We start from the raw sequence: 21,080 nt of genomic DNA on the forward strand, positions 1-21,080 counted from the left end.
AAAAAAAAAAAAAAAAAAAAAAAAAAAAAAAGAATCCACCTGCCAATGCAGGGGACACGGGTTCAATCCCTCATCTGTGAAGATCCCACATGCCACAGAGCAACTAAGCCCACGTGTCACAACTACTGAAACCCCTGCGCCTAGAGCCCGTGCTTCACAAGAGAAGCCACAGCAATGAGAAGCCTGCGCACCGCAACGAAGAGTAGCCCCCTCTTGCCGCAACTAGAGAAAGCCCGTGTGCAGCAATGAAGACCCAACGCAGCCAAAAATTTAAAAAAAAATTTTTTTTAAACTGAGGTACAGGGCTTCCCTGGTGGCACAGTGGTTGAGAATCTGCCTGCCAACGCAGGGCACACGGTTTCGAGCCCTGGTCTGGGAAGATCCCACATGCCGCAGAGCAACTAGGCCCGTGAGCCCCATCTACTGAGCCTGCGCGTCTGGAGCCTGTGCTCCACAACAAGAGAGGCTGCGACAGTGAGAGGCCCGTGCACCGCGATGAAGAGTGGCCCCCCGCTCGCCGCAACTAGAGAAAGCCCTCGCACAGAAATGAAGACCGAACACAGACAAAAATAATAAATAAATAAATAAATAAAAATTAAAAAAAGAAAACAAAAACTGAGGTACAGTCGATTTACAATATTTTGTAACTTTCAGGTGTATAACCTAGTGATTCACAATATTTAAAAGTTTTACTCCATTTATAGTTATTATAAAATATTGCTCTATTCCCTGTGCTATGCACTATATCCTTGTAGCTTATTTCTGAACTTTTGACAACACTTAATCTTCAAACCCACAGGAGGTAGATATCACTATTCCCTTTTTACTTTGAGGAAACTGAGGCTTACAGAGATTAAATAATTTGCTCAAAGTACCACAGCTGTGAGCCTGTGCTCTTGACCACAGTTCAATCCTAGTTTCCTTAACTGCCAAGCAGGAATAAGGGTATACAAGGTTGTAAAGGTCAAAGTAGACAGTGAGCTCCTTGAAAGTATAACTGTGCCTCTTTCATCTTTGCGCCCTCCTTGAAGAGGACTGAACATAAGATGCTCAGGTTTCATTGAATGACTAATGGACAGAAAATAACTTTTTAGACTGACGAGTGCTGTGCTAATGTAAGGTATAATTAAGTTTACACTTCCTACAGTTTTGTGTTATGACCCTTGAGTTGGATGGAAAAGTTTTCATCATTGGTCCTTTCTGTCTGTTATCTGAGTTTCCTTTCTTTGGACTTTATGTAGTTCCTTACTGTATTATCTTGGGAGGCTTAGGGTACAATGAGGATGTATTGGGGTTTAACACAAGAATAAGATAGCGTGTTGCTGGCTCATTCCAAATCCTTCCTCAAGAGGCTCAGTATTTGTTGGCCTTTTTGTCCCCAAGAGAATATTAGGTGTCAGTGACTTCAGGACAGAGTTGACAAAGAGGCGTGGATTCCTTTTCTAAATTCACTATTAAATTGTAGCTTGTATAATACTTCATTTATTCTGTATCTGAGCTTAATGTGTCTTCTGAATAAATGTCCCTTGTTAAAAACAAAATTATAAACTTTTAGAGAAACATCATTTTTTGAGCTGGAAACCTGAAGGTCATCCTCTTTCTCTCTGCTCCCTATAAGTGACACATCAAGATGTGTCAGTTCTTTCTTCCAAAGATCCCCAAATTGTATCCCTTCCTTCCCATTCCCACTGCTGTTTCAGACCTTTAAGACCAGAATTATTTCAGAAGCCCCTTTGCTGGGTCCCCTGCCTTTTGGCTTCCCCCCACTAATACATCTTACACACAGCAGGCAAAGCCCTCTTCCTGAAATACTACAAGATATTGCCATGAAGTATTAAATGGCTTCCCTTTGTCCATTAAAGTACCAAATCACTTGGCCTGGGCTTGAAGGCCCTTCATCATTGACCATTCACTGACTTCTCCAGCCTGATTTCCTATTTTATCCAACCCTTAAATGTGGCACCAGCATTCCCACTTCCAGACCTTTGCCCAAGCTAGTCTTTTTCCTTGCAATGCTTTCCCAAACTTCGCCCATGTCCTTGTTCCAGCTCCTTCAGAAAACCTCTCTACTCTTCCTGTCTACAGTAGACTCTCTCCCCTTCTCTCTTCTTGGTCTTTAATTCAGTGCCGCCTTCCATCGTTGTCTAATTGCTTGTGTCAGATTTTCTTCTCACCGAGAAGATTGTTAACAGCCCATGTTAGGGACCATGTCCTAATTCAGTTCAGTTCAACATTCACACGGCCTGTTCCACACCAGAACCTGAACAGAGGGAGCTTCCAGTGTAATCTCGAGCAATTTAACCTTTCCATAAACTTCAGCTTGGTTGGTATGAGGGTAAATGGAGGTTGTTAAAGCAGCTTCGCGAATGTAAAGTCCTTTGTAATGTCTGGCAAAGAGTAATCTCTCAATTAACATTAATGAGTGGGCAGTGTGTAAATCTGAGTGATTTGTTTGCCCGCCTTTCTTTTAGATCCCAAGGGTAAGGGCCTGCCCACCATTTACGTAATCCCTCCCACTCCCACCCCTTAATGCCTAACACGCTGCCTGGCACGTAGTAGGAGGCTCAACAAACGCTCACTGAATGAATCAGTTCACCTATGAAGTCTGTGGTAGCCCACGAAGAGGAGAAACCCTGGCAAGAACTGAACATGACCGATGAGGAAAAAACGACGCCAGGGGGTGCAAGAACCCGTTCTCTCCAGATCTCGCGAGAGTTCCCGAGCGCTCCGAGTCTTTGTGCTTTCGGCTTCTGGCGGAAGCGTGGGGCGGGAAGAAAGAGCGCTGCCTCGCCTTTGGCGTAGGAGTTGCTTCCGGGTTGCGCGCCCGGAAGCAGGAAGTTGTGGGCCTATACTCCACGCCCGGCAGTTTAGTATCCCCGAGGCGGGAGGAGCCCGAGGGGGCGCGGGACCCGCATGTGAGTGACTGGGGCCCGAGGCCGGGAGGGGGGAGGCAGCTTCGTGACAGCCTCGTCACCGCACCCGTCTATGACATCCTCGCGCAGCCCACCTTTCGGGGCCACTGCCACTCCTGCCCCTGCGCTGACCCCTTTTCTGAGCCTTTGGCGTTTTGCAGACTGACGGCATCCTCGTGCAACTCCCCCGGGGTCGATTCCCTCTTTTTTGCCTTGGCTCTGCCGGGGAGAGCAAAGCGAGTTCGACCCTAATTGAACTTGTTTTGCGGGCGTCACAGCAGTGTCCAACACAGCGCTGCTAGCGAAGTCTAGATTTCACTGCCCTTTTGACAGATTTCTAATTTTTTTTCTTTTTGGTTGGTTGAGAGTAGATTCCCCGCCTCCTTCCGAAACATCTTTTTCTAATAATTGTTAGGGAGAGAATGCTTTTTTAAAGTGTGATCTTGGTATATGATAACATGGCATCTCGGATTTCAGAAAGGAATATGACTTGGTTTATTAACCCAAGTAAATGAGCTGTTTGTAATCTCCTTTTAGAACAAGGAAATTTACCTGCCTCGTGTTCCGCGTAGTATTTTAAGACCATTAACCCTTCAGACCACACTTTTTCTGGTCTAAGAGCCTGCATAGTCTTGGTATTCACCAGTATACTTCTTTTAAAGTATTTGGTCGTCTCCTTATAATAGAGACTATTCCCAGATACTTATTATTTTGGCTTTTTCTGTTTGCTTATTTAGTTGTTCCCATGGTGAAATGTTCTTTGGGCATCTCTCCCTTAGTAAGTTTGCTTATTTGAGTTTGAGTTATCACAGTTTCCCTCTAAAGAACAACATGCCTTAACCAAATTTAGCTTTGCTACATTGAAGTTTTGACTGAAGTTCACATCGCCCAGCTTGAATACCACAGGCCCTGTTTGCCCCTTCTGCTTTGGACCAAAACAATTTTCAAGACCCAGTTTGAATCCCTATTCTTCCACAGCTGCTCTCAAACTCCACAAAAAATATCCAAGTGTAAAGTTCCTAACTTGCTCACCTAACCTCTCATTAGGCTGATGTATTTTTAAAATATAAGAAGAAAAAGTAAAATAAATGAACGATTACTTACATCAAATTAGTTTGAGGGGGCTTCCCTGGTGGCGCAGAGGTTGAGCGTTCGCCTGCCGATGCAGGGGACACGGGTTCGTGCCCCGGTCCGGGAAGATCCCACATGCCGCGGAGCGGCTGGGCCCGTGAGCCATGGCCGCTGAGCCTGCGCGTCCGGAGCCTGTGCCCCGCAACGGGAGGGGCCACCGCAGTGAGAGGCTCGCGTACCGCAAAAAAAAAGAAAATTAGCTTGAGAACAGAATGATCACTTTAGGTCCTTTCTATAAATTTGTTCAACAGACACTGATAAGGTTCCACGTCTCTGAGGTGAATTTCCACGTCTGTTATTTGTGTTATTTTCTCCACTTATCTCTGCTTTCAAGAAACAATTTAGTGTGAGAGGAAGACAAGGAAGTAGATGTAATACAAAACGATAGAGTTGTGTTTAAGGTTCATAGGGCAAAAATGAAGGTTGGGATAGCGTTCAGTCATTGGACAAAGCACTTGGGGCTAGGTTTTGTAAGCAAAGGAAATTATGTGTACAAAAGCAAAAAGATGTGAAATAGTATGGCAATGAAAACTGTGAGGGAGGAATGGGAAATGAGACTGAACAGGTAGGCAGTAACCAGATCATAAAGGGCCATGCTAAGTAATTTGGACTTCATCTTATAATAATTATTAAGTATTTAATTTGGGTATTGAGACAGATGTTTTCCATACATCACCTTATAATCCCATAACAACATGGTTGGAAAGACACAATTATCCTCATTTTATAAATGAAAACTCTGAGGCTTAAAGAGGGTAAACAGTGACTCATGGCCACACAGTAGATGGAGAATCCAGTATTTGCATTCAGGTTTTTCTAACTCCGGTGCCTGTGTTCTTAACCACCATGCTAAATTGTTCCCTAGCAGGGCATGGGAAGTCAAGGAGGGTGCTTTAAATAGATGAGCAATGTGCACCAATTTGTGTTTTAGAAAAATAACTTGTAGAGGATGGATCAGAAAGGAGAAAGAGGATTGGAAATATAGAGATTAAATATAACTTTGTGATGGTCTGTGGGAGAGATGTTGAGGGCCTTGACTGCCGCTCACGTAGAGCTGAAGAGGAGGTGATGAATGTGAGAGCTATACAGGATGTAGAATTGAGGATTTGGTGATTGGTTCATTAGTGGGGATGAAGAAGCAGGAGGAGAGGTTTTAAGTTTGGAGAACTGGTGTTTCCATTAATTAAGAAAAGGAATATAGTAGGAGAAATGGTTTGCAGGGGAAAAATAATAAGTCAGTTAGGAACACATTACATATAGGGGACTATAGGAAATTCGGGCCAGGGTGTCTGGTAGGTAGTTAGATAGATGGGTCTTGCATTTTGGAGAGAGTTCTAGACTGGAGAAGAGATTTGGAAATCACTAATAGCTGGTGGTTAAAGCCATGGAGGGAATTGAGACGGTCAAGGACAACTGTGATGAATACCAACATTCCGGGACATAGACTCAGAAGAGAACAAGAGAATTATGCCAAGGTTTGAGAGCCCTTGAGGGAGATAATGGGTAGCAATGGAAGCTGCTGCAGAGAGGTCAGATAAGGTGTTAACTGAAAAAATGTCCTTTGGACTTGGCATGTGTAGAAAGCCTTTGGTGACCTTAGTGAGAGCAGTATCAGTGGCATGAGGGGGTCAGAAACGAATGGTGACCTGAGAAACAAGAAGGTGAAGTGATACTTTTTTTTTTTAAGGGAGCTTGGCTCTGAAGGGAGGAAGAGTATGAGCTCTGGAAATCTGAAGAGGAAGGATTTTTTTTTTAAATGGTAGAAACTAGAAGTGGTGAAGATAGGAATAAGTAGAAATATGTTTAAAGATGTGGGGATTCCTGCTTCAAATATGTCAGTGTCATAAAAGGCCAGGAAAAAAAAAAAACCCACCAGCATCTATTGTAGATTTAAGTAGACCAAAGAGACATGACAGCACACCGTGATAATGTGATCATTGGTTGGATCCTAGACTTCTAAAAAGTTATATGGCTTGCCTTTCTTTCTTTCTTTCTTTCTTTTGGATCTTTGGGGGAAATTTGACTGTGGACTAGATATTAGGTGATGTTAGAGAATTATTCATTTTAATAGCTATGATTCTGGAGCAGAATCATCCGAGTTGAGATTCCACTGTTCCACAGCAATGTATCCTAATTGTGGGGTGTGTCTGTAATCAGCAGGGAAGAGGTTTGAAATCTTCTGCACCTGGGTCCCATTCCCAAGGTTCTGGCAATTCAGTATATCCAAGGTGGTGCATGATACCTTGATTTTTGCAACTCTGCAAGTGATTCTGCCTGTGCCCTTGCAGGTATAAGCCACTGTTAAGAGTCAAGCTCGCTCATCGGAACTTCCCTCTGTGGCAAAGCTCATTTCTGCCAGAGTTGGACCTTCTTTCTGGAGGTAAAGGGATTGCCATCAAGCTTCAGCTGATTTCACTCAGTCTAAATGAATATACTTGATGCTTAGCCATGATTTTGTGTGTTTTTTTTTTTTAAGGGACAAGTTTTTTGTTTTTGTTTTTTATACAAACTGTCGTGTTGAGGGTTGACTTTCAGCAGATTGCAGCCAGGGAGCTGCTCTATAGTCTGACCTAAAGGGACAAGATTTTTTTGTCGTTTAATTAACGTCATAGCCACTAGATGCCAGTAGTACCCTCAAGTGTGACAATCACAAATGTCTCCAGACTTTCCAAATATCCCCTCAGGGGCAGAGTTGCCCCAAGTTGAGAACCACTGATCTTACCAAAGGCGAAAGGAAGGCTTTTTATCAAGACCTCCATGTGCTCTTGAAAACTTCACTAAATTATTAGTAACTACCCTTCTGATAACTTGAGAAATGTGTCAGAATCTCGGAGAAGAAGGATGTACAGCTTGCAAAAATATATGTATTCAGTATCATATTATCATTGTGTACTTGAAATTTAAAAAAACCCTATTTGCAACACAAACTGGGAGTTTAATGAGATTTTTATGCGTATCAAAAGTGGGCAGAGGTTTACAAAGACTGTGAAACAGTCTTCAAAACCGATGATAGTTGGTTCTCCTTTTAACCTCACCTGCACTTCTTTCCCCTTCATGGTGCCCCTAAGTGCACACCAATGTGACGTTCTCTTCTCCATGAGGATACCTACAGGTGCCCCCATCTCTCAAATCTTTAAAGTTTTTTACTGGAATTTTTTTTAGAATTCCCACTGCTTTCCTTTTCTGGTCCTCTACTGAGTTTTAATGGATTTTGACTGGGTATTGTTGGATAATTTATTGTAGCTTGCTTGCTTGCTTGGAATATCTTTGTTCATTTAAACAGGAAAATGCTGTGTCTCTGGAATCACTGGTCACAAAAGCAAGATGTGAAAAATATTGTAATAAGTTATTGCTTTATTCTTTTTTCAGGAATCATTGTAGTTGATCACTTTCCAGTTTTCAACCACTCATTTGTGATAATCAAGGGACACGGTGTTGTGGTTTCAGAACTGCCTGCTCAGAATAGGAACATACTTGGTAAGGGAGGCAGCGTGCATAAAGATTAAAAGCACCAGCCCTGAAGTCAGGCACACTTGTGTTCACATTCTGGCAAGTTATGAAACCTTTCTTAGCCTTAGTTTCCAGATCTGTGAAGCGGGATTAATCACACTTACCTTATGGGATTGCTGTGACGATTTACTGAGATAATGTTTCTGCAGTGCTTAGCACAACACCTGGCATATCAGATGGCATAACAAGAAATGGTAATATAGGAATGCAATTGGACATAAGGCTTTAACTTCTAATGTATTGAATTTTTTCTGCTTCCTGAAATATTCATATACTCCTAGAATTTTAGAGCTAGAGGAAACTTGAAAAATTTTCTGGTTCAATCCTCTTATCTTTTGGATGAGGAAATAGACCGAGTGACTTAGCCAAAATCATAGCAATGAGTGTAATAAATGCCACAACGGGGTAAGTTCAGATTCTGTAAGTACACATTTTACAACATCTTTATTGAGATATAATTTCTATGCCATGAAATTCACCATGAAATTCATTATAAAATGTACAATTCAGTGGTTTTTGTATATTCACAAAGTTGTGCAACCATCACAATTTGTTTTGAACATTTTTGTCGCTCCAGGAAGAAACCCTATATTAACAGTCACTCCCCATTCCTCCCCCCCCCTCCCCTAGGCAACCCCTAATTAATCTATTTTCTGTCTCTATAGATTTGCCTATCCTTGACTTTTCATATAAATGCAGTCATGTAATACGTAGTCTTTTGTGACTGTCTTCCTTCACTTAGCATAATGTTTTCAAGGTTCATCCATGTTGTAGCATGTATCAGTACTTTATTCCTTTTTATTGTCCAGTAATATTCCATGGTATGAATATTATTGATGTATGGATATTATTAATATCCATTTTGTGTATCCATTTATGGACATTTGGGTTGCTTCCATTTTTGAGCTATTATGAATAATGCTGCTTAAACATTCACATACAAGTTTTTGTGTGGATATTTGTTTTAAATTATCGTGGGTACATACAAGTGGAATTCCTGGGTCATATGGTAACTCTACATTTGAGTTTTTGAGGAACTGCCAAACTGTTTTCCAAAGCAGCTGCATCATTTTACATTCCCAGCCACAGTGTGCAAGAGTTCCACTGCCAGCACTTGTTATTATCTGACTTTTTGATTATAGTCACCCCCGTGGGTGAGAAGTGGTATCTTATTGTGGTTTTTATTTACACTTCCTTGATGGCTAATGATGTTAAACATCTTTTCATGAGTTTGTTGGCCATTTGTATATCTTCTGTGGAGAAATATCTATTCAAATACTTTGCCCATTTTTAATTGGGTATTTGTCTTTTTATAATTGAGTTGTAAGAATTCTTTATGAACTCTGAATACCTGTCCCTTAACAGATATATGATTTGTAAATATTGCCCCCCCGTTCTGTAGGTTGTCGTTTTACCTTCTTGATGGTATCATCTGAAGCACAAAAATTGTTAATTTTGATGTAGTCCAATTTATTTTTCTTTTGCTACTTGTGCTTTTGGTGTCATATCTAAGAAGCCATTGCCTAATCCACTGTTATAAAAATTTCCCCCTTTGTTTTCTTCTAAGAGTTTTATAGTTTAACTTTTAAGTTTAGGTCTTTTATCCATTTTGAGTTAATTTTTGTCTGTGGTATAAGGAAGCATCCAACTTCATTCTTTTGCATGTGGATATGCAGTTGTCCCAGCACCATTTGTGGAAAATACACATTTTATTTTATTTGGCCACGCCACACAGCTTGTAGGATCTTAGTTCCCCAACCAGGGATTGAACCTGGGCCCTTAGCAGTGAAAGCGCTGAGTCCCAACCACTGGACCGCCACGGAATTCCCAAAACTACACATTTTAAAATAGAGTTTTCACCATCCTTTTACCTGAACCTTGAAATGAAGGCCTTTGTGGTTTTAAAAAAGCAGTTTGAGCAACGGCAGAGAGTTTGGAGAAAGGTTGTGTCCCCTTTAATGTGGGGTTGCTCCCTCCCTTCCCCAATCCCCAAAGTCTAGATTACCTGCCTGTTAATCCACCATTAGAAGTCTGATTCTGATTTAGTTGGTCTTGGGTTGGGGCCCTGGTATAAGCATTCATTAAAAGCTCTCTAGGTGATTCTAATGTGCAGGCACAGTTAAGAACCAGTGAAGTAAAAGGTTAATAGAAAGAGGACCAAAGGGAAGGAGTCATTAGAGGAGGCATTGTTAGAAGAGGAGCTATGCCGGGATGTATGCTGGTTTGTGGCAGTGCAGACCTCTTCCTCTGCTGGAGCTTCATGACTGTTGTCCTCTGTTCTACAGGGGGCAGCATCTCCTTACCGAGGAAATAGTTGTTGTACCATGTCAGTGCTTTTTGATCTTAGCAACACCTTGGGGATGAAATATGTGAAATAGGAGGACCCTCTGCAATGTAAAAGCAAGAAAATAACAACAACAACAAAACCCAACCAACAGAAGAGAGCACAAATCCCAAGCACTGCTTTTCCTCCTATAAATGAAGAAAAACATTGTTCTGTAGCATAAGAACTTTTTAAAAAGAACTTTTTAATTTCATTTTACAAATGATACAGAGAATTCTATTTTGCCTTTAGTTTTTGCCTTTAATTCTATGGCCACTGTGAAACAATCTGGCTTTAAAATAACTATTAGAATACAAATTGAATTTTGAAATACGTTATAGATCTTAGGCCTTTAAGTATGTAAAATATAAACCGAATGCCCTTTATTGTCTGAGATTGTATTTGCAGAAAAGCATGAGGACTGCAACCTGCTAAGTCTGGAGCGCTACCATGCCATGGTTTTGTGTTGTCTGAAATCCTTGGTCTGTCAGGAACAAAGCATGTCAATGTGTTCCTCAGTAAATCTTGCCTTCAGTGATAAGTTCCTCCCCTTGTGTTGCTAAAAGGTTCATCTGATGTGAAAGGAAAGAAATAATTGATCAACAACACTTTCCATATTCCATTTCTTTTTATTTTAGTAAATTACCAGTAGCAGATCTCCTGTGATTGGTTTCAGAAATCATTTTGGATGACACTAGTGTTTCTGAGTCCCATTAGGGATTTATTGTGCTCTGGACAGGTATTGCTCAAAGTGTTTGGGAACCAGTGCTGGCCTGTGAACCATTTATTACTAGCCCACAATTAAAAAACATTTAAAAACTTGTATTGCATCTTGACATTGTCTCAGTGTATTCATTGTGTTTTACAGAAGAATTGTTCCTTCCCCGCAGGTGGTCAAAAAGCACTGTTCTAAAGGAAGTAACTTTGTGGAGGAAGTACTTTAAAGAAACCATCTTTCTTTTTGCATTCGTTTTCTTTCTCTCTCAGGGATTTTGTATTAGAAGACATGGATCTTGCTGCTAATGAGCTCAGCATTTATGACAAACTTTCAGAGACTGTTGATTTGGTAAGACAGACGGGCCATCAGTGTGGCATGTCAGAGAAAGCAATTGAAAAATTTATCAGACAGCTACTGGAAAAAAATGAACCTCAGAGGGGGCCACCCCAGTATCCCCTCCTTCTAGCTGTGTACAAGGTAAAAATGTGTTCTGACTTGGAAATAGCTTAGAGCACAAACTCTTCAACATTCTCCCCAAATGTTACTGTTGACTGATTCCACCACCGAACCTTGGTTTTTCTATGAATAAATTGGCCTTTACTCTTTGTTACGATGTGTTATTAGCAAATTTGACTACTTTGTTAAATGTTCTAGATGAAAGATGTGTATTTATCATTAACTGTACCTGTGTATATTTTTAAATGATGGACATAGCCCCTGGTCTGTATGATAAAAGCTTGGTGAGCCTTGCAGTCCTCACAGTTCTCAAGCTTTAAATGCTTTCAGAAGTGAATGTCAGTGGCTTGTTTATGAAAATGGATTAGTTCTTAAAGCACACTGGAAATAGTAGAAGATGCCTGTTTTTTTCCCTTGGCCTAAAAGTATTTTGTTTGCTGTAACAATTATTAATCCATTTCCTGTCTTTCCTTGTAGGTCGTTGTAACCCTGGGATTAATCTTGCTCACTGCCTACTTTGTGATTCAGCCTTTCAGCCCATTACCACCTGAACCAGTGCTTTCTGGAGCTCATACCTGGCGCTCACTCATCCATCACATCCGGCTGATGTCTTTGCCCATTACCAAGAAGTATATGCCAGAAAATAAGGGAGTTCCTCTGCATGGGGGTGATGCAGACAGACCCTTTCCAGGTAGAATACCGCATTTGTTATTTATTAGATACGGCTTTCTTGGCAGTATATCATGAGAAAGGAAATAACATTTACTGACATCTAATGAGAGACACTTTCCCTATGTTGTCTCATTTAATTCAATCCTCAGGGAAACTCTATGGGATGGGTTTTATTACCCCATTTTGCAGATTGAGAAACTGAGGCTCAGAGGATTAAGAAGGATGTCAGAGAAACACACCGGGTGGAGCCAAATTCAAGCCCCCTGATTATAAAACACACATGATAGGGATGAGTGTTTTTGCTCATAGGAGGGATTTGAGTGTATCTTACTCTACTGTTTTCTCTCCTGTGATCCCTATCCATAATAGGTATTTTAATAAATAGCTATTGGTTTATTGAAAGCATCTGAGTCCATATCCTCTAATAATCCTTAGCCTGTTGGCTAGGTTTTTGTCTAGGTATATCCCTCTCATTCAATTGAGTCTTTTCTCTCTGTTTCACAGTTCACTATGTAGAGCTCCTGAGTATACAATTTTGCCAATAAGTTGAATTAAAGAAGCACTTAAATTTAGTAACAATGTGTCAATGGTAGCATAGGAATTCCTGGTCTGATAGACCATTTGAGGAGTTCCCTTTTGAGAATAGTGTAATGTGGCTAAGATTCGAAATTTACTTTTGAGAAAGAATAAGGGGGTATTATTTGGGGATTTTATTTTATTCATTTATTATTGTTTTATCTTAATGTTTATCTTATTTGCCTGTATGAAGGAATATGTAAGTTAATATCACAAATGGATTATAGAACTTTTTGTTTAACTGTGTTCTGAAACCTTTAGGCTTCAGCATAACTGTTGAGGAAGTATGTTTTCTCTTCAGTGTTTTCAAAAAATATTTAGCAGTTGAAACTAAGCTTTATAATCATAATGCTACTCTTTAAGCCAAGATCTAATCAGTCATAAAAATCATCACTTGGTTTGGGTCTCCTTTGAAAGCTATTTTTGTGCACTTGAGGAAATCATGGAAAGATTTCGAGAATTATATCAAAATCAGAGGAAGGGAGCATTGTAAAACAAAAACCCAGCCTCATAAGTTTTTTTTTTTAAACAATTTATGTATTTAAACGTTTAAATTCCAAGTATATAACTTTCTTGTATTTACTGGGGAGGTTGTTTTTGAAACAACAAAGCTCAAAAAAATGAAGTTTCCAGCTCCTATCAGGAAGGTCCAGAGCATGTAGGGGAAAGAGCCAGAGAAATGTGTCAGTTAGGCCAGCCTGTGCTGCTGCCTCGGATGCATCAGCCTCCTTTCCTGTCTTCCCCTCACAGCCTCCCTAAAGTCATTTTCTACTCTTTGACACATGAGATGAAGTCAACAATTTTTAGGACCAAGTTGATGGCACCTACTTTCTTTCTCTCCATCTTATAAAGTACATCTCCACAGACTGTTGAGTTAAGCAATAATAGTAAATGAACAGTGATTGCTCATTCTGTGTATCGGAGTTTAAAAAGTCAAGAAACATAGGTGTCTTGTCAACAAGCCAGGTTGTTTGGCCACTCCAAATGAATATTTTGCCTTGCAGATAGAAATGAAAATGAGTCCTTAGAGCTCACTTGTAAAGAGAGAGCATTGGAAGGGTGTGGTTTTAGGTCTTTAATGTTGTTGATTCTGTTAAAGTGCTGCTTTTACTTGTAAATGGAGATACTGCACCCTATTTTCCTATGTGTGATAATTCTGGGAAGCTGTAGACATGTAAAACTAACAGCATTTTACATAGCACTTGAAAGGAAAGTTAAGAATGCATAATTAAGTGGTGAATAGAAACATATTGGGGAGAACTAGGTATAAGAAGGGCAAACTGCTGGGCCTGAAAGAGGGCCAGAAAAGTAAAAAATATATAACTCATTCCTATTGTCATGGTACCCCAAAGCAGCTGCCTTTCAGTTAGGACTACTTAGCAATACCTTTAAAGTAAATGTCGAGGGAGAATGTAAAGTGAATGTAGCTCCCATGGGAAAGCCCTTCAGCGTATTGTTTCCTTAAGGGCTGGCCTAATGCTCCCGGGGATCATCTGACACTCCTTGAAGGGAGCAGTAGTGACCTACCAGCTTCACCACCTCCAGTGCTGCTAGGTTTCTTCCTGATCACTGGTGGGTTTTCCGCTTGACTCTACCCGGGGAACAAAAGGCAACAGAAGTTGTTCTTTTTCTAAGTTTCAGCCTTGGGTAGGATACCCTGCCCCTAACTCCTCTTCATGGAGTGAATGAAGTGACTCTGCAGTGAGTCATGTAAACATCCCACTCTGCAGCAGAAAATAAGCTGACTTATTTAGTACTTACCAGATGCCAGGCCCTGTTCAAAGGGCTTTCCATATATTGGCTCATTTGATCTTTACAATATCCCTATGCAGTAGGTTCTGGTTTTATGTCTGTTTTACAGATGAAGACACTGAAGTAGAGTGCGATTAGCTCACTTGCCTGATCTAATAAGGCTAGTTAGTCATGGAACCATGATTTGAACCTAGGCCGCCCATCTTCAGAGTCTGAGCTCTTAACCTCTGATATGAGTAGTTTGTAGCTACATGGTATACCTGAAGAGTCTAGCTGTAAGTTTGATTTTGGAGTTCCACACTCTTTCAGGTCACCAGATGCCTTCTCCCTCAGCTCCCTAGTCCCCGAAGAAATAAGGTTCTTTCTGGCTGGTACTGCACGTCCAAAAATAAATGGTCCTCCAAGCCATTGGCCCTTCAGAATTTTCCTGAACTAGTCTTTTCCTAGGCATTCAGCCCAGCTCATCCTCCCAGTCTGCACCCTTATAGGTAAGGTTTGACTTACTGTTTGACCAAGTCCTTTCTCTTATTAACCTGCAGTTTTCTCTTCACATTCACATTCTTAGTTCTTACCCACCCCCTGCCCCTGGCCTCATATCTTTATATCTGCTTTGACCCTGCCAGCCACCTTCTTGGCTTTCACCCTTCTGTGGAATCATTGAGTCTTAGAGCTCAAAAGGAACTTTATAGAGTTGATCTGGTACATACCCCTGTTTTGTAAAGAGGAAATTGAAACCAGGAGAGGTGAAATAGCTTGCTTACCCAGCTAAATGTGACAGACTAGCACTTGAACCCTAGTTTCTTTAGTCTAGCACATTACAATTACTGCCTGCTGCCTCTGCCCTCATTCAAGCCAGGTTCCAGAATGTTAGGCCCAACTATTTTGTTTACTTGGGGCATTTATAATTTGTAATTGTAACATCCATATATACTGAGGAGGCCTGGGACAGTTCTCACATACAATGAGAAGCTGCATCTCTGTATCTGTACTGCATTATTGGAACTTTATGTACCCATGAACTTTCAAGGGAAGGTTGAAGTAGATCTACCAATATCAAGGAGTTTGGGGAATAGCAGATCATTCACTGACTGAGAACTAAGGTAAGGACCTAATCAGAATTAGAGTCCAGGCCAGTGCTCAATGTGAAATGCTAGGACCTGTTTATTTACAAATAAAAGAGTAAAGTGATAACAGCTCTGTCGGGCACTTACAGTATACTTGGCACTGTGCCGTATACTGTGCCATGTATTCCTCAGTCTTCACATCAGTCACGTAAGGTAGTTAATATTTTTATGTCCATTTCAAAGATGAGGAAGCTGATGAGCAAGGGGGTTGACTAACTTGCCAAAAGTCTCACACTTAGAGACAAATTTTTATACAAGGAGAACTTATCAAAATAGATGGACTCTCTGGTTTGGAATGGTTCAAACGTGTTGCTTCCTGAAGGCAAAGCTGTTGGCGAGACGATTTCTTGGGTTCCTTCCATCCCTACGGTGTACGAAAGTGGCTCTGGGCCTGTTACCACCCATGCAGGGGGCCTGGCCAAGGTCAAGACTTCACCCCTGCCTCACGCCCAGGATGCTAGAAGTGCTAAGCAAAACAAGCTGCTAGAGAGTAGCCTGATTAAATACTGAGCACGTACCAGTGAAAGTCACAGAGACTTTGTCGTGGACTTTTGCAGGGTTTTCTTGGATATGTTTCTAATATGAGAAATCTAAAAAATCATGAGGTTATATTTATTTAATCCTTATTTTGAGGTTTCTCCAAGTTCAGATTACTTGTTTGATTTTTCTCCCCATGGACTTAATCCTATTGTTAAAGCTTCTGAAAAGTCAAGGTTTCATTCATTCATTCAGTGAGTGTGTATTCAGACCCTACTGTACACCAGCAACTGTTCTCAACAGAGCAGTGAACAAAACAGTCCCCCTGCTCTTGCGGAGCTAGTCTTGGCTTTGTGCCTTTCTTCTTCTCTATCCTTTTTACCCAGAGGGAGGTTTTTTTGGTCCTGGAAAGAAATCTGTTTTTTATTTTTTTGCTTTTTGCTTTACACCAGGTTAATAGTCTGTGTAAAAGGACTCTCTCCACTTAGAATTCCAGAGTATGTTATGGTTGTCCACAGCGAGCCAGCCTGAGTGCGTTTTCTTTGTAAACAACTCTCAGGCACCAGGAAGCCTCCTGACAGTCTTGGCTCACCATTGTTCTGCAGAGTGCCCAACTTGCAGAGAAGACTGGGCAGTTACAGTTTCTGCCTTTCTTAACTTCAAGGCTGTGTTTTGTCTGCAAGACCATTTTTGACACCTCAGACAGCAAAATGATTCCATAATCACGGTGAGAATTTGGAATACAGACCATGGTGTTTTATTGAACTCTTAGACGTGGAGTTTCACTTCTTTGTCACACCTTTTTTTAGTATGAAATAGCTAGTATAAGAAGGATTTCTTGCATAAAGAAGCCTTGGAAATCAAAAGAAAGTTAGGAAGTCGCTATCCAGCTTCCACTGGCCTTTCTGTCTGGTGCTGGAGGAGTGGATAGAAGCAGAGGAGGGCTGCAGAGAAGTGAGATGCAGCATGTTAGGTAACTGAAGAAAAGTTGTGGCCTGGGGTGGCATGGGATGGTTTGCTGTGTGCTACTGGCTGTTTTCTAGCGTGGGACTTTGATCACTCTGTGGTATGTTGGCTCCAGCCAGTTGTACAGTGCACACATCAGATAAAACCTTTTCAGGTAGATGGAAGCCAAGTGGAAGTCTGGGCACTTCTCCTTGTTTTTGGAAATTCTATGCGAAGGGGAGAAAGAGCCCCAACTGTACACTGCCCACTACTCACTGCCTAGCCATTCCTCAGTCCCTCAGACCAAATATAAGCACATTCTTTATCCACCTTGAGGACAAAGCCTGCAGAGAAATCAAAAGTAGCTCTTCCTCTTGCAGTGTGCTCCCCTAATTCAGATGGATAGTATAAACTACCCCTTTCCAGTGATTCTTTTTCCTCATCACTCCCCTCTTGCTTGGCTGGCCGCCAGCCTAGCCACAGTGCCTCTTCTGTCGGGTACCTCTCCAGGGGCCTGCCTTCCAAGATGACTGAACTCTACATTAAAAGTTAACAGTCTCAGCTTGAGTTTTCATGGTCTCCAAAGACCTTTTTTTTTTTTTTTTAAATTTAGTTTATATTGAAGCATAGGTTGTTAACAATGTTGTGTTAGTTTCAGGTGTACAGCAAAGTGATTCAGTTATATACATATACATACATCTATTCCGCCCCTCTCCCCGCCATGCCGCACGGCTCGCAGGATCTTAGTTCCCTGACCAGGGATTGAACTTGGGCCCTCGGCAGTTAAAATGTGGAGTCCTAACCACTGGACCACCAGGGAATTCCTTCCAAAGACATTTTTATTTGGAAAATAACATAAAACATTTACATACAGGGACTTCCCTGGTGGTCCAGTGGTTAAGACTCTGTGCTTCCAATGCAGGGGGCGAGGGTTCAGTCCCTAGCAGGGAACTAGGATCCCACATGCCGCACGGCGCAGCCAAAAAAGAAAAAATACGCTTACATATGAAAACAAAAAAAGAGGTATGAGATTTTTGATTTTTAAAAATATACTTTTAATGAAGTGAATTTTCTCACCTCTACCCTCTAACTCTTCCACCCAAGCAACCACTGGTAATAATTTGATATACATCTTTCTGAATTTTTCCATGGCTGTACAGATAGCTATACTTAATATCTATAAATATAGTTTTTGATTCACACATGCAAGAAAGGGCTTATGTCCATATTTTTGGCTAGACACATTGTATTAGTTTCCAAGGCTGTTGTAACAAAGTACCAAAGGCCAGGTGGGTTAAAACAATAGAAATTAATTTTCTCACAGTTCTGTAGGCTAGAAGTCCAAAATCAAGGTGTTTTAGGGCTCTTCTCCTTCTCAAAGGCTCTAGGGAAGAATCCTTCTTTGCCTCTTCCAGGTTCTGGTGGTTGCCATCAATCCTTGGCATTCCTTAGCTGTGGTAGCATAACTCCAGTCCCCATCTCTGCAGGGCCATCTTCCCACTGTGTGTCATTGTGCGTCCTCTCCTCTTCTAATAAGGACACCATTTAGATTGAATTTAGGACCAGTCCTACTTCAGTATCACCTCATGTTTAATTACATCTGCAAGGACCCTATTTTCAAATATGGTCATCTTCTGAGGTTCCAGAAGGACTTGAATTTTAAGGGGGACGCTATTCAATCCAGTATACACATTTTTCAGGATTTTATATTATTCCATTCTGTGAGTATTCCATAATTGAACATTTCTAGATTTTCTACTATTATAAAAAAAAAAGACTTGGGACATTCATATACACACACTTTTATATACATATACTATTATTTCTGTAAGATAGTTTCTCGGAAGTAGAATAGCTGGGTCAAAGATCATTCACATTTTACATTTTAATAAATACTAACAAATTATCTACATAAACTTACACCGATGTGTAACTTTCATTAACAGCATATATAGATCATCAACACTGGATATTGCCGTTGTTTTGCCAGTCAAGAAACTGAAAAGTGGTATCTCACTTTAAGTCACCTTTTAGTGGAGTTGGATGTCTTTTCATGTGTTTCTTTTAGGCCATTTGTGTTTATTTTTCGTGAATTACTTTGTTCATATTATCTACACAGAGAGAGCAAAGCAATGCCCTTTCCTTCTAGTCCTGCCCTCCTCATGTGTGGCACAAAGAGAGGCTTGAGGTCTCCAGTGACCCATGAGCAGTCAGAGGTGAGGGTCCTCAGGTCCACAGTCTGCCCAGTGTCTGTCACATGAGGCTCTTAATATAGTCTCTGACTCTATCTCTGCCCTGAGGGGAGTATCTGCTGTAGATTTTAAGCAGTGACCATACTACGTGATTCATTTGTATTACCCCAGCAAGCCTTCTGGCACTTAAATATTTCGCAGAGTTAATTTGTCAGGGGGCGGGTTGTTGCCTGTTGCTATTCTCACACATTTTCTCTTCTAGATGAACTTTAGAATGTCGTGATCACAACCCCACCCCATCTCCACCTTCACCAATAAGAGACTCTGATGGGATTCTATCCAAGTTGTATTAAGGTTCATATATGTATTTTTTGAGTAGACTTGACATCTTTATGATATTTAGTCTTTCCATCGAGGATCATGGTATGATATGTTTATTTAGGTCTTATTTTATATCCTTCAGTAAAATTTTCTAGTTTTACCTTTCTTGTAAAATTTATTGCCAGTTTTTATCAATGAGATCATTTTCCATTTCCATTTTTAAATGATTATGGTCAGCACTGTAAGAACACTATTGATGTTTACATGTCTACACATCTCTCTGTTTTGTGTTCTGCCACCTTGTTAAATTATCTGTTATTGTTTTCTTTTCCTTTCTTGACTTTCTTTGGGTTTTCTTCCTCCACCTGCTTTTCACATATCTCTACCTGTTAATCCCAAGAATATCTAAAGCTCAGAATAAAACTAAAATAAGTTACAGTTAAAATAATCTCTTGATACCCTTAGGTTCAGAACTGCCTGCTACTAGCCCATGAAGCACCTTTGTATAAATTAGAAGAATTTCTCCTGACACTTTACTCTTATCTCCTGGGAAGACTGTCATAATTAATTGATTCATTTGGAATATGACACATTACTACAGAAACATGTGATGGTAAATATATGCAGCTCTCCAGTGTCTCCCTTAGATGAGGAGCTCTTGCGCCATCTCAGCCTGCACAGACATTCTCCATAGTGCTGCTCAGAGCCATAGATTGTGTTATCACTGCCTCTGGAATCACCCCTTTCTTCCCAAGCCCACTGCCTCAGTTAAAACTCTCGTTATAGGGACTTCCCTCGTGGTCCAGTGGTTAAGACTCCGTGCTTCCAGTGCAGGGGCGTGTGGGTTCGATCCCTGGTTGGGGAACTAAGATCCCACATGCTGCACATTGCGGCCAAAAAAAATTTTTTTTAAAAGAAAAAAGACTCTCGTATTTCACCTCTCATCACAGTACAACCCCTCCCTCCACCAAAAAAGGACAAAAACAAAGTATAACCGGGTCTTCCTCTTCCCAGCCTCTCTCTTCCAGGACACCCTAGTCACAATCCAGAATAACCTTCCTAGAAGGAAGCCCTAGAAGTCCTCATCACAGTCTTCCTCAGCAGCCTCTGTCCTCTTATCCCCGCCCCACCGCATCCTCTGTGCTCTTCCCACTGCACCCAGGTGCCTCGGTAATTCCTCCTGCCTCTCAGTCTCAGTTTGCTCATCTGTAAAATGAGAATAGCAATGCCTCCTCAGTAATTATGTGGTAAAGAGTAAACGATATATTACCTGCAAAAATGACTCGTATTGGGCTTGGTGCTGAGCACGTTAGTTTTCTTTCCCCTTCCTACCCCCTCCCTCACAAGTACTTTGGAAATGGAAATGCTGTATAATTGTAATATGTTGTTATGATTATTTATGCCTCATTGTATGTCCATTACCCAGAGTTCTTGTATTTTGGCAAGAATTCATCATATTTGACCTCTAATAAGGAACATTTGAAAATATTCCAGAAGGGGAAAAAAAAAGTTTAATTGCAGCCTGAGTATGCCACTGGAAAAAAAAAAGCATACTGCAGCCTCAGCATGCCACTGAAACAAGTTCCACGAAAGGGTTTTCTGCTGCCCCTGGAGGCTCATGGTGAACACTGTGTGTGCTAAGGTGTGCATAGTCCCCTGGATGAGAAGAGTGGGTGGCAGCTGCCTCAGGGAAACACAGGTTCTGTCTGCAGGAGATGGAGGTTGCTCAGGAGACGTGCTGAGAACAAACATAGCCCTCCCCCGATGAGGATTTCTTATACTGCACGACTACTGCCTTCTGCTGACTACAGAAAATGTTTTGTGGTTAAGAGTCGGTTTCCACATGTGTTTATTGGTTTAAAGAACTGACTTGGTTTCGGCCACATTTGGTTGTCTGTTGTCTTTTGTTGTAGGCTCTCTCCTGATTGGGTTTCCATTGGGTTTTTTTTTTTTTTTTTTTTTTTGCGGTAC

The 21,080-nt window shown here is 41.1% G+C and overlaps 1 protein-coding gene and 1 non-coding gene across 4 annotated transcripts in view; one reads left to right on the plus strand and one right to left on the minus strand.

The window, feature by feature from the left end:
• Positions 1 to 2,844: 2,844 nt before the first annotated feature.
• Positions 2,845 to 21,080, plus strand: part of CUNH6orf89 (chromosome unknown C6orf89 homolog) — a 28,692-nt gene continuing 10,456 nt past the window's right edge. Inside the window, exons 1-4 of one of the 3 annotated variants that reach the window (XM_007467279.1) lie at positions 2,874 to 2,915; positions 7,413 to 7,520; positions 10,864 to 11,071; positions 11,528 to 11,741. In XM_007467279.1, the coding sequence (XP_007467341.1) occupies positions 10,883 to 11,071; positions 11,528 to 11,741 (403 nt within the window). In that variant the 5' untranslated portion in view covers positions 2,874 to 2,915; positions 7,413 to 7,520; positions 10,864 to 10,882. Of the gene's footprint in view, positions 2,916 to 6,884; positions 6,908 to 7,412; positions 7,521 to 10,863; positions 11,072 to 11,527; positions 11,742 to 21,080 lie in introns of those variants that run through there. The other 2 variants (XM_007467278.1, XM_007467277.1) reach the window with 2 other exon arrangements.
• Positions 17,344 to 17,416, minus strand: TRNASTOP-UUA (transfer RNA ochre suppressor(anticodon UUA)). The gene has a single exon. It is a non-coding gene; the product is annotated as a tRNA-Tyr (tRNA).

The sequence above is a fragment of the Lipotes vexillifer genome, unplaced genomic scaffold (assembly GCF_000442215.2).
Source record: "Lipotes vexillifer unplaced genomic scaffold, Lipotes_vexillifer_v1.1 scaffold528, whole genome shotgun sequence".
Classification (NCBI taxonomy): domain Eukaryota; kingdom Metazoa; phylum Chordata; class Mammalia; order Artiodactyla; family Lipotidae; genus Lipotes; species Lipotes vexillifer.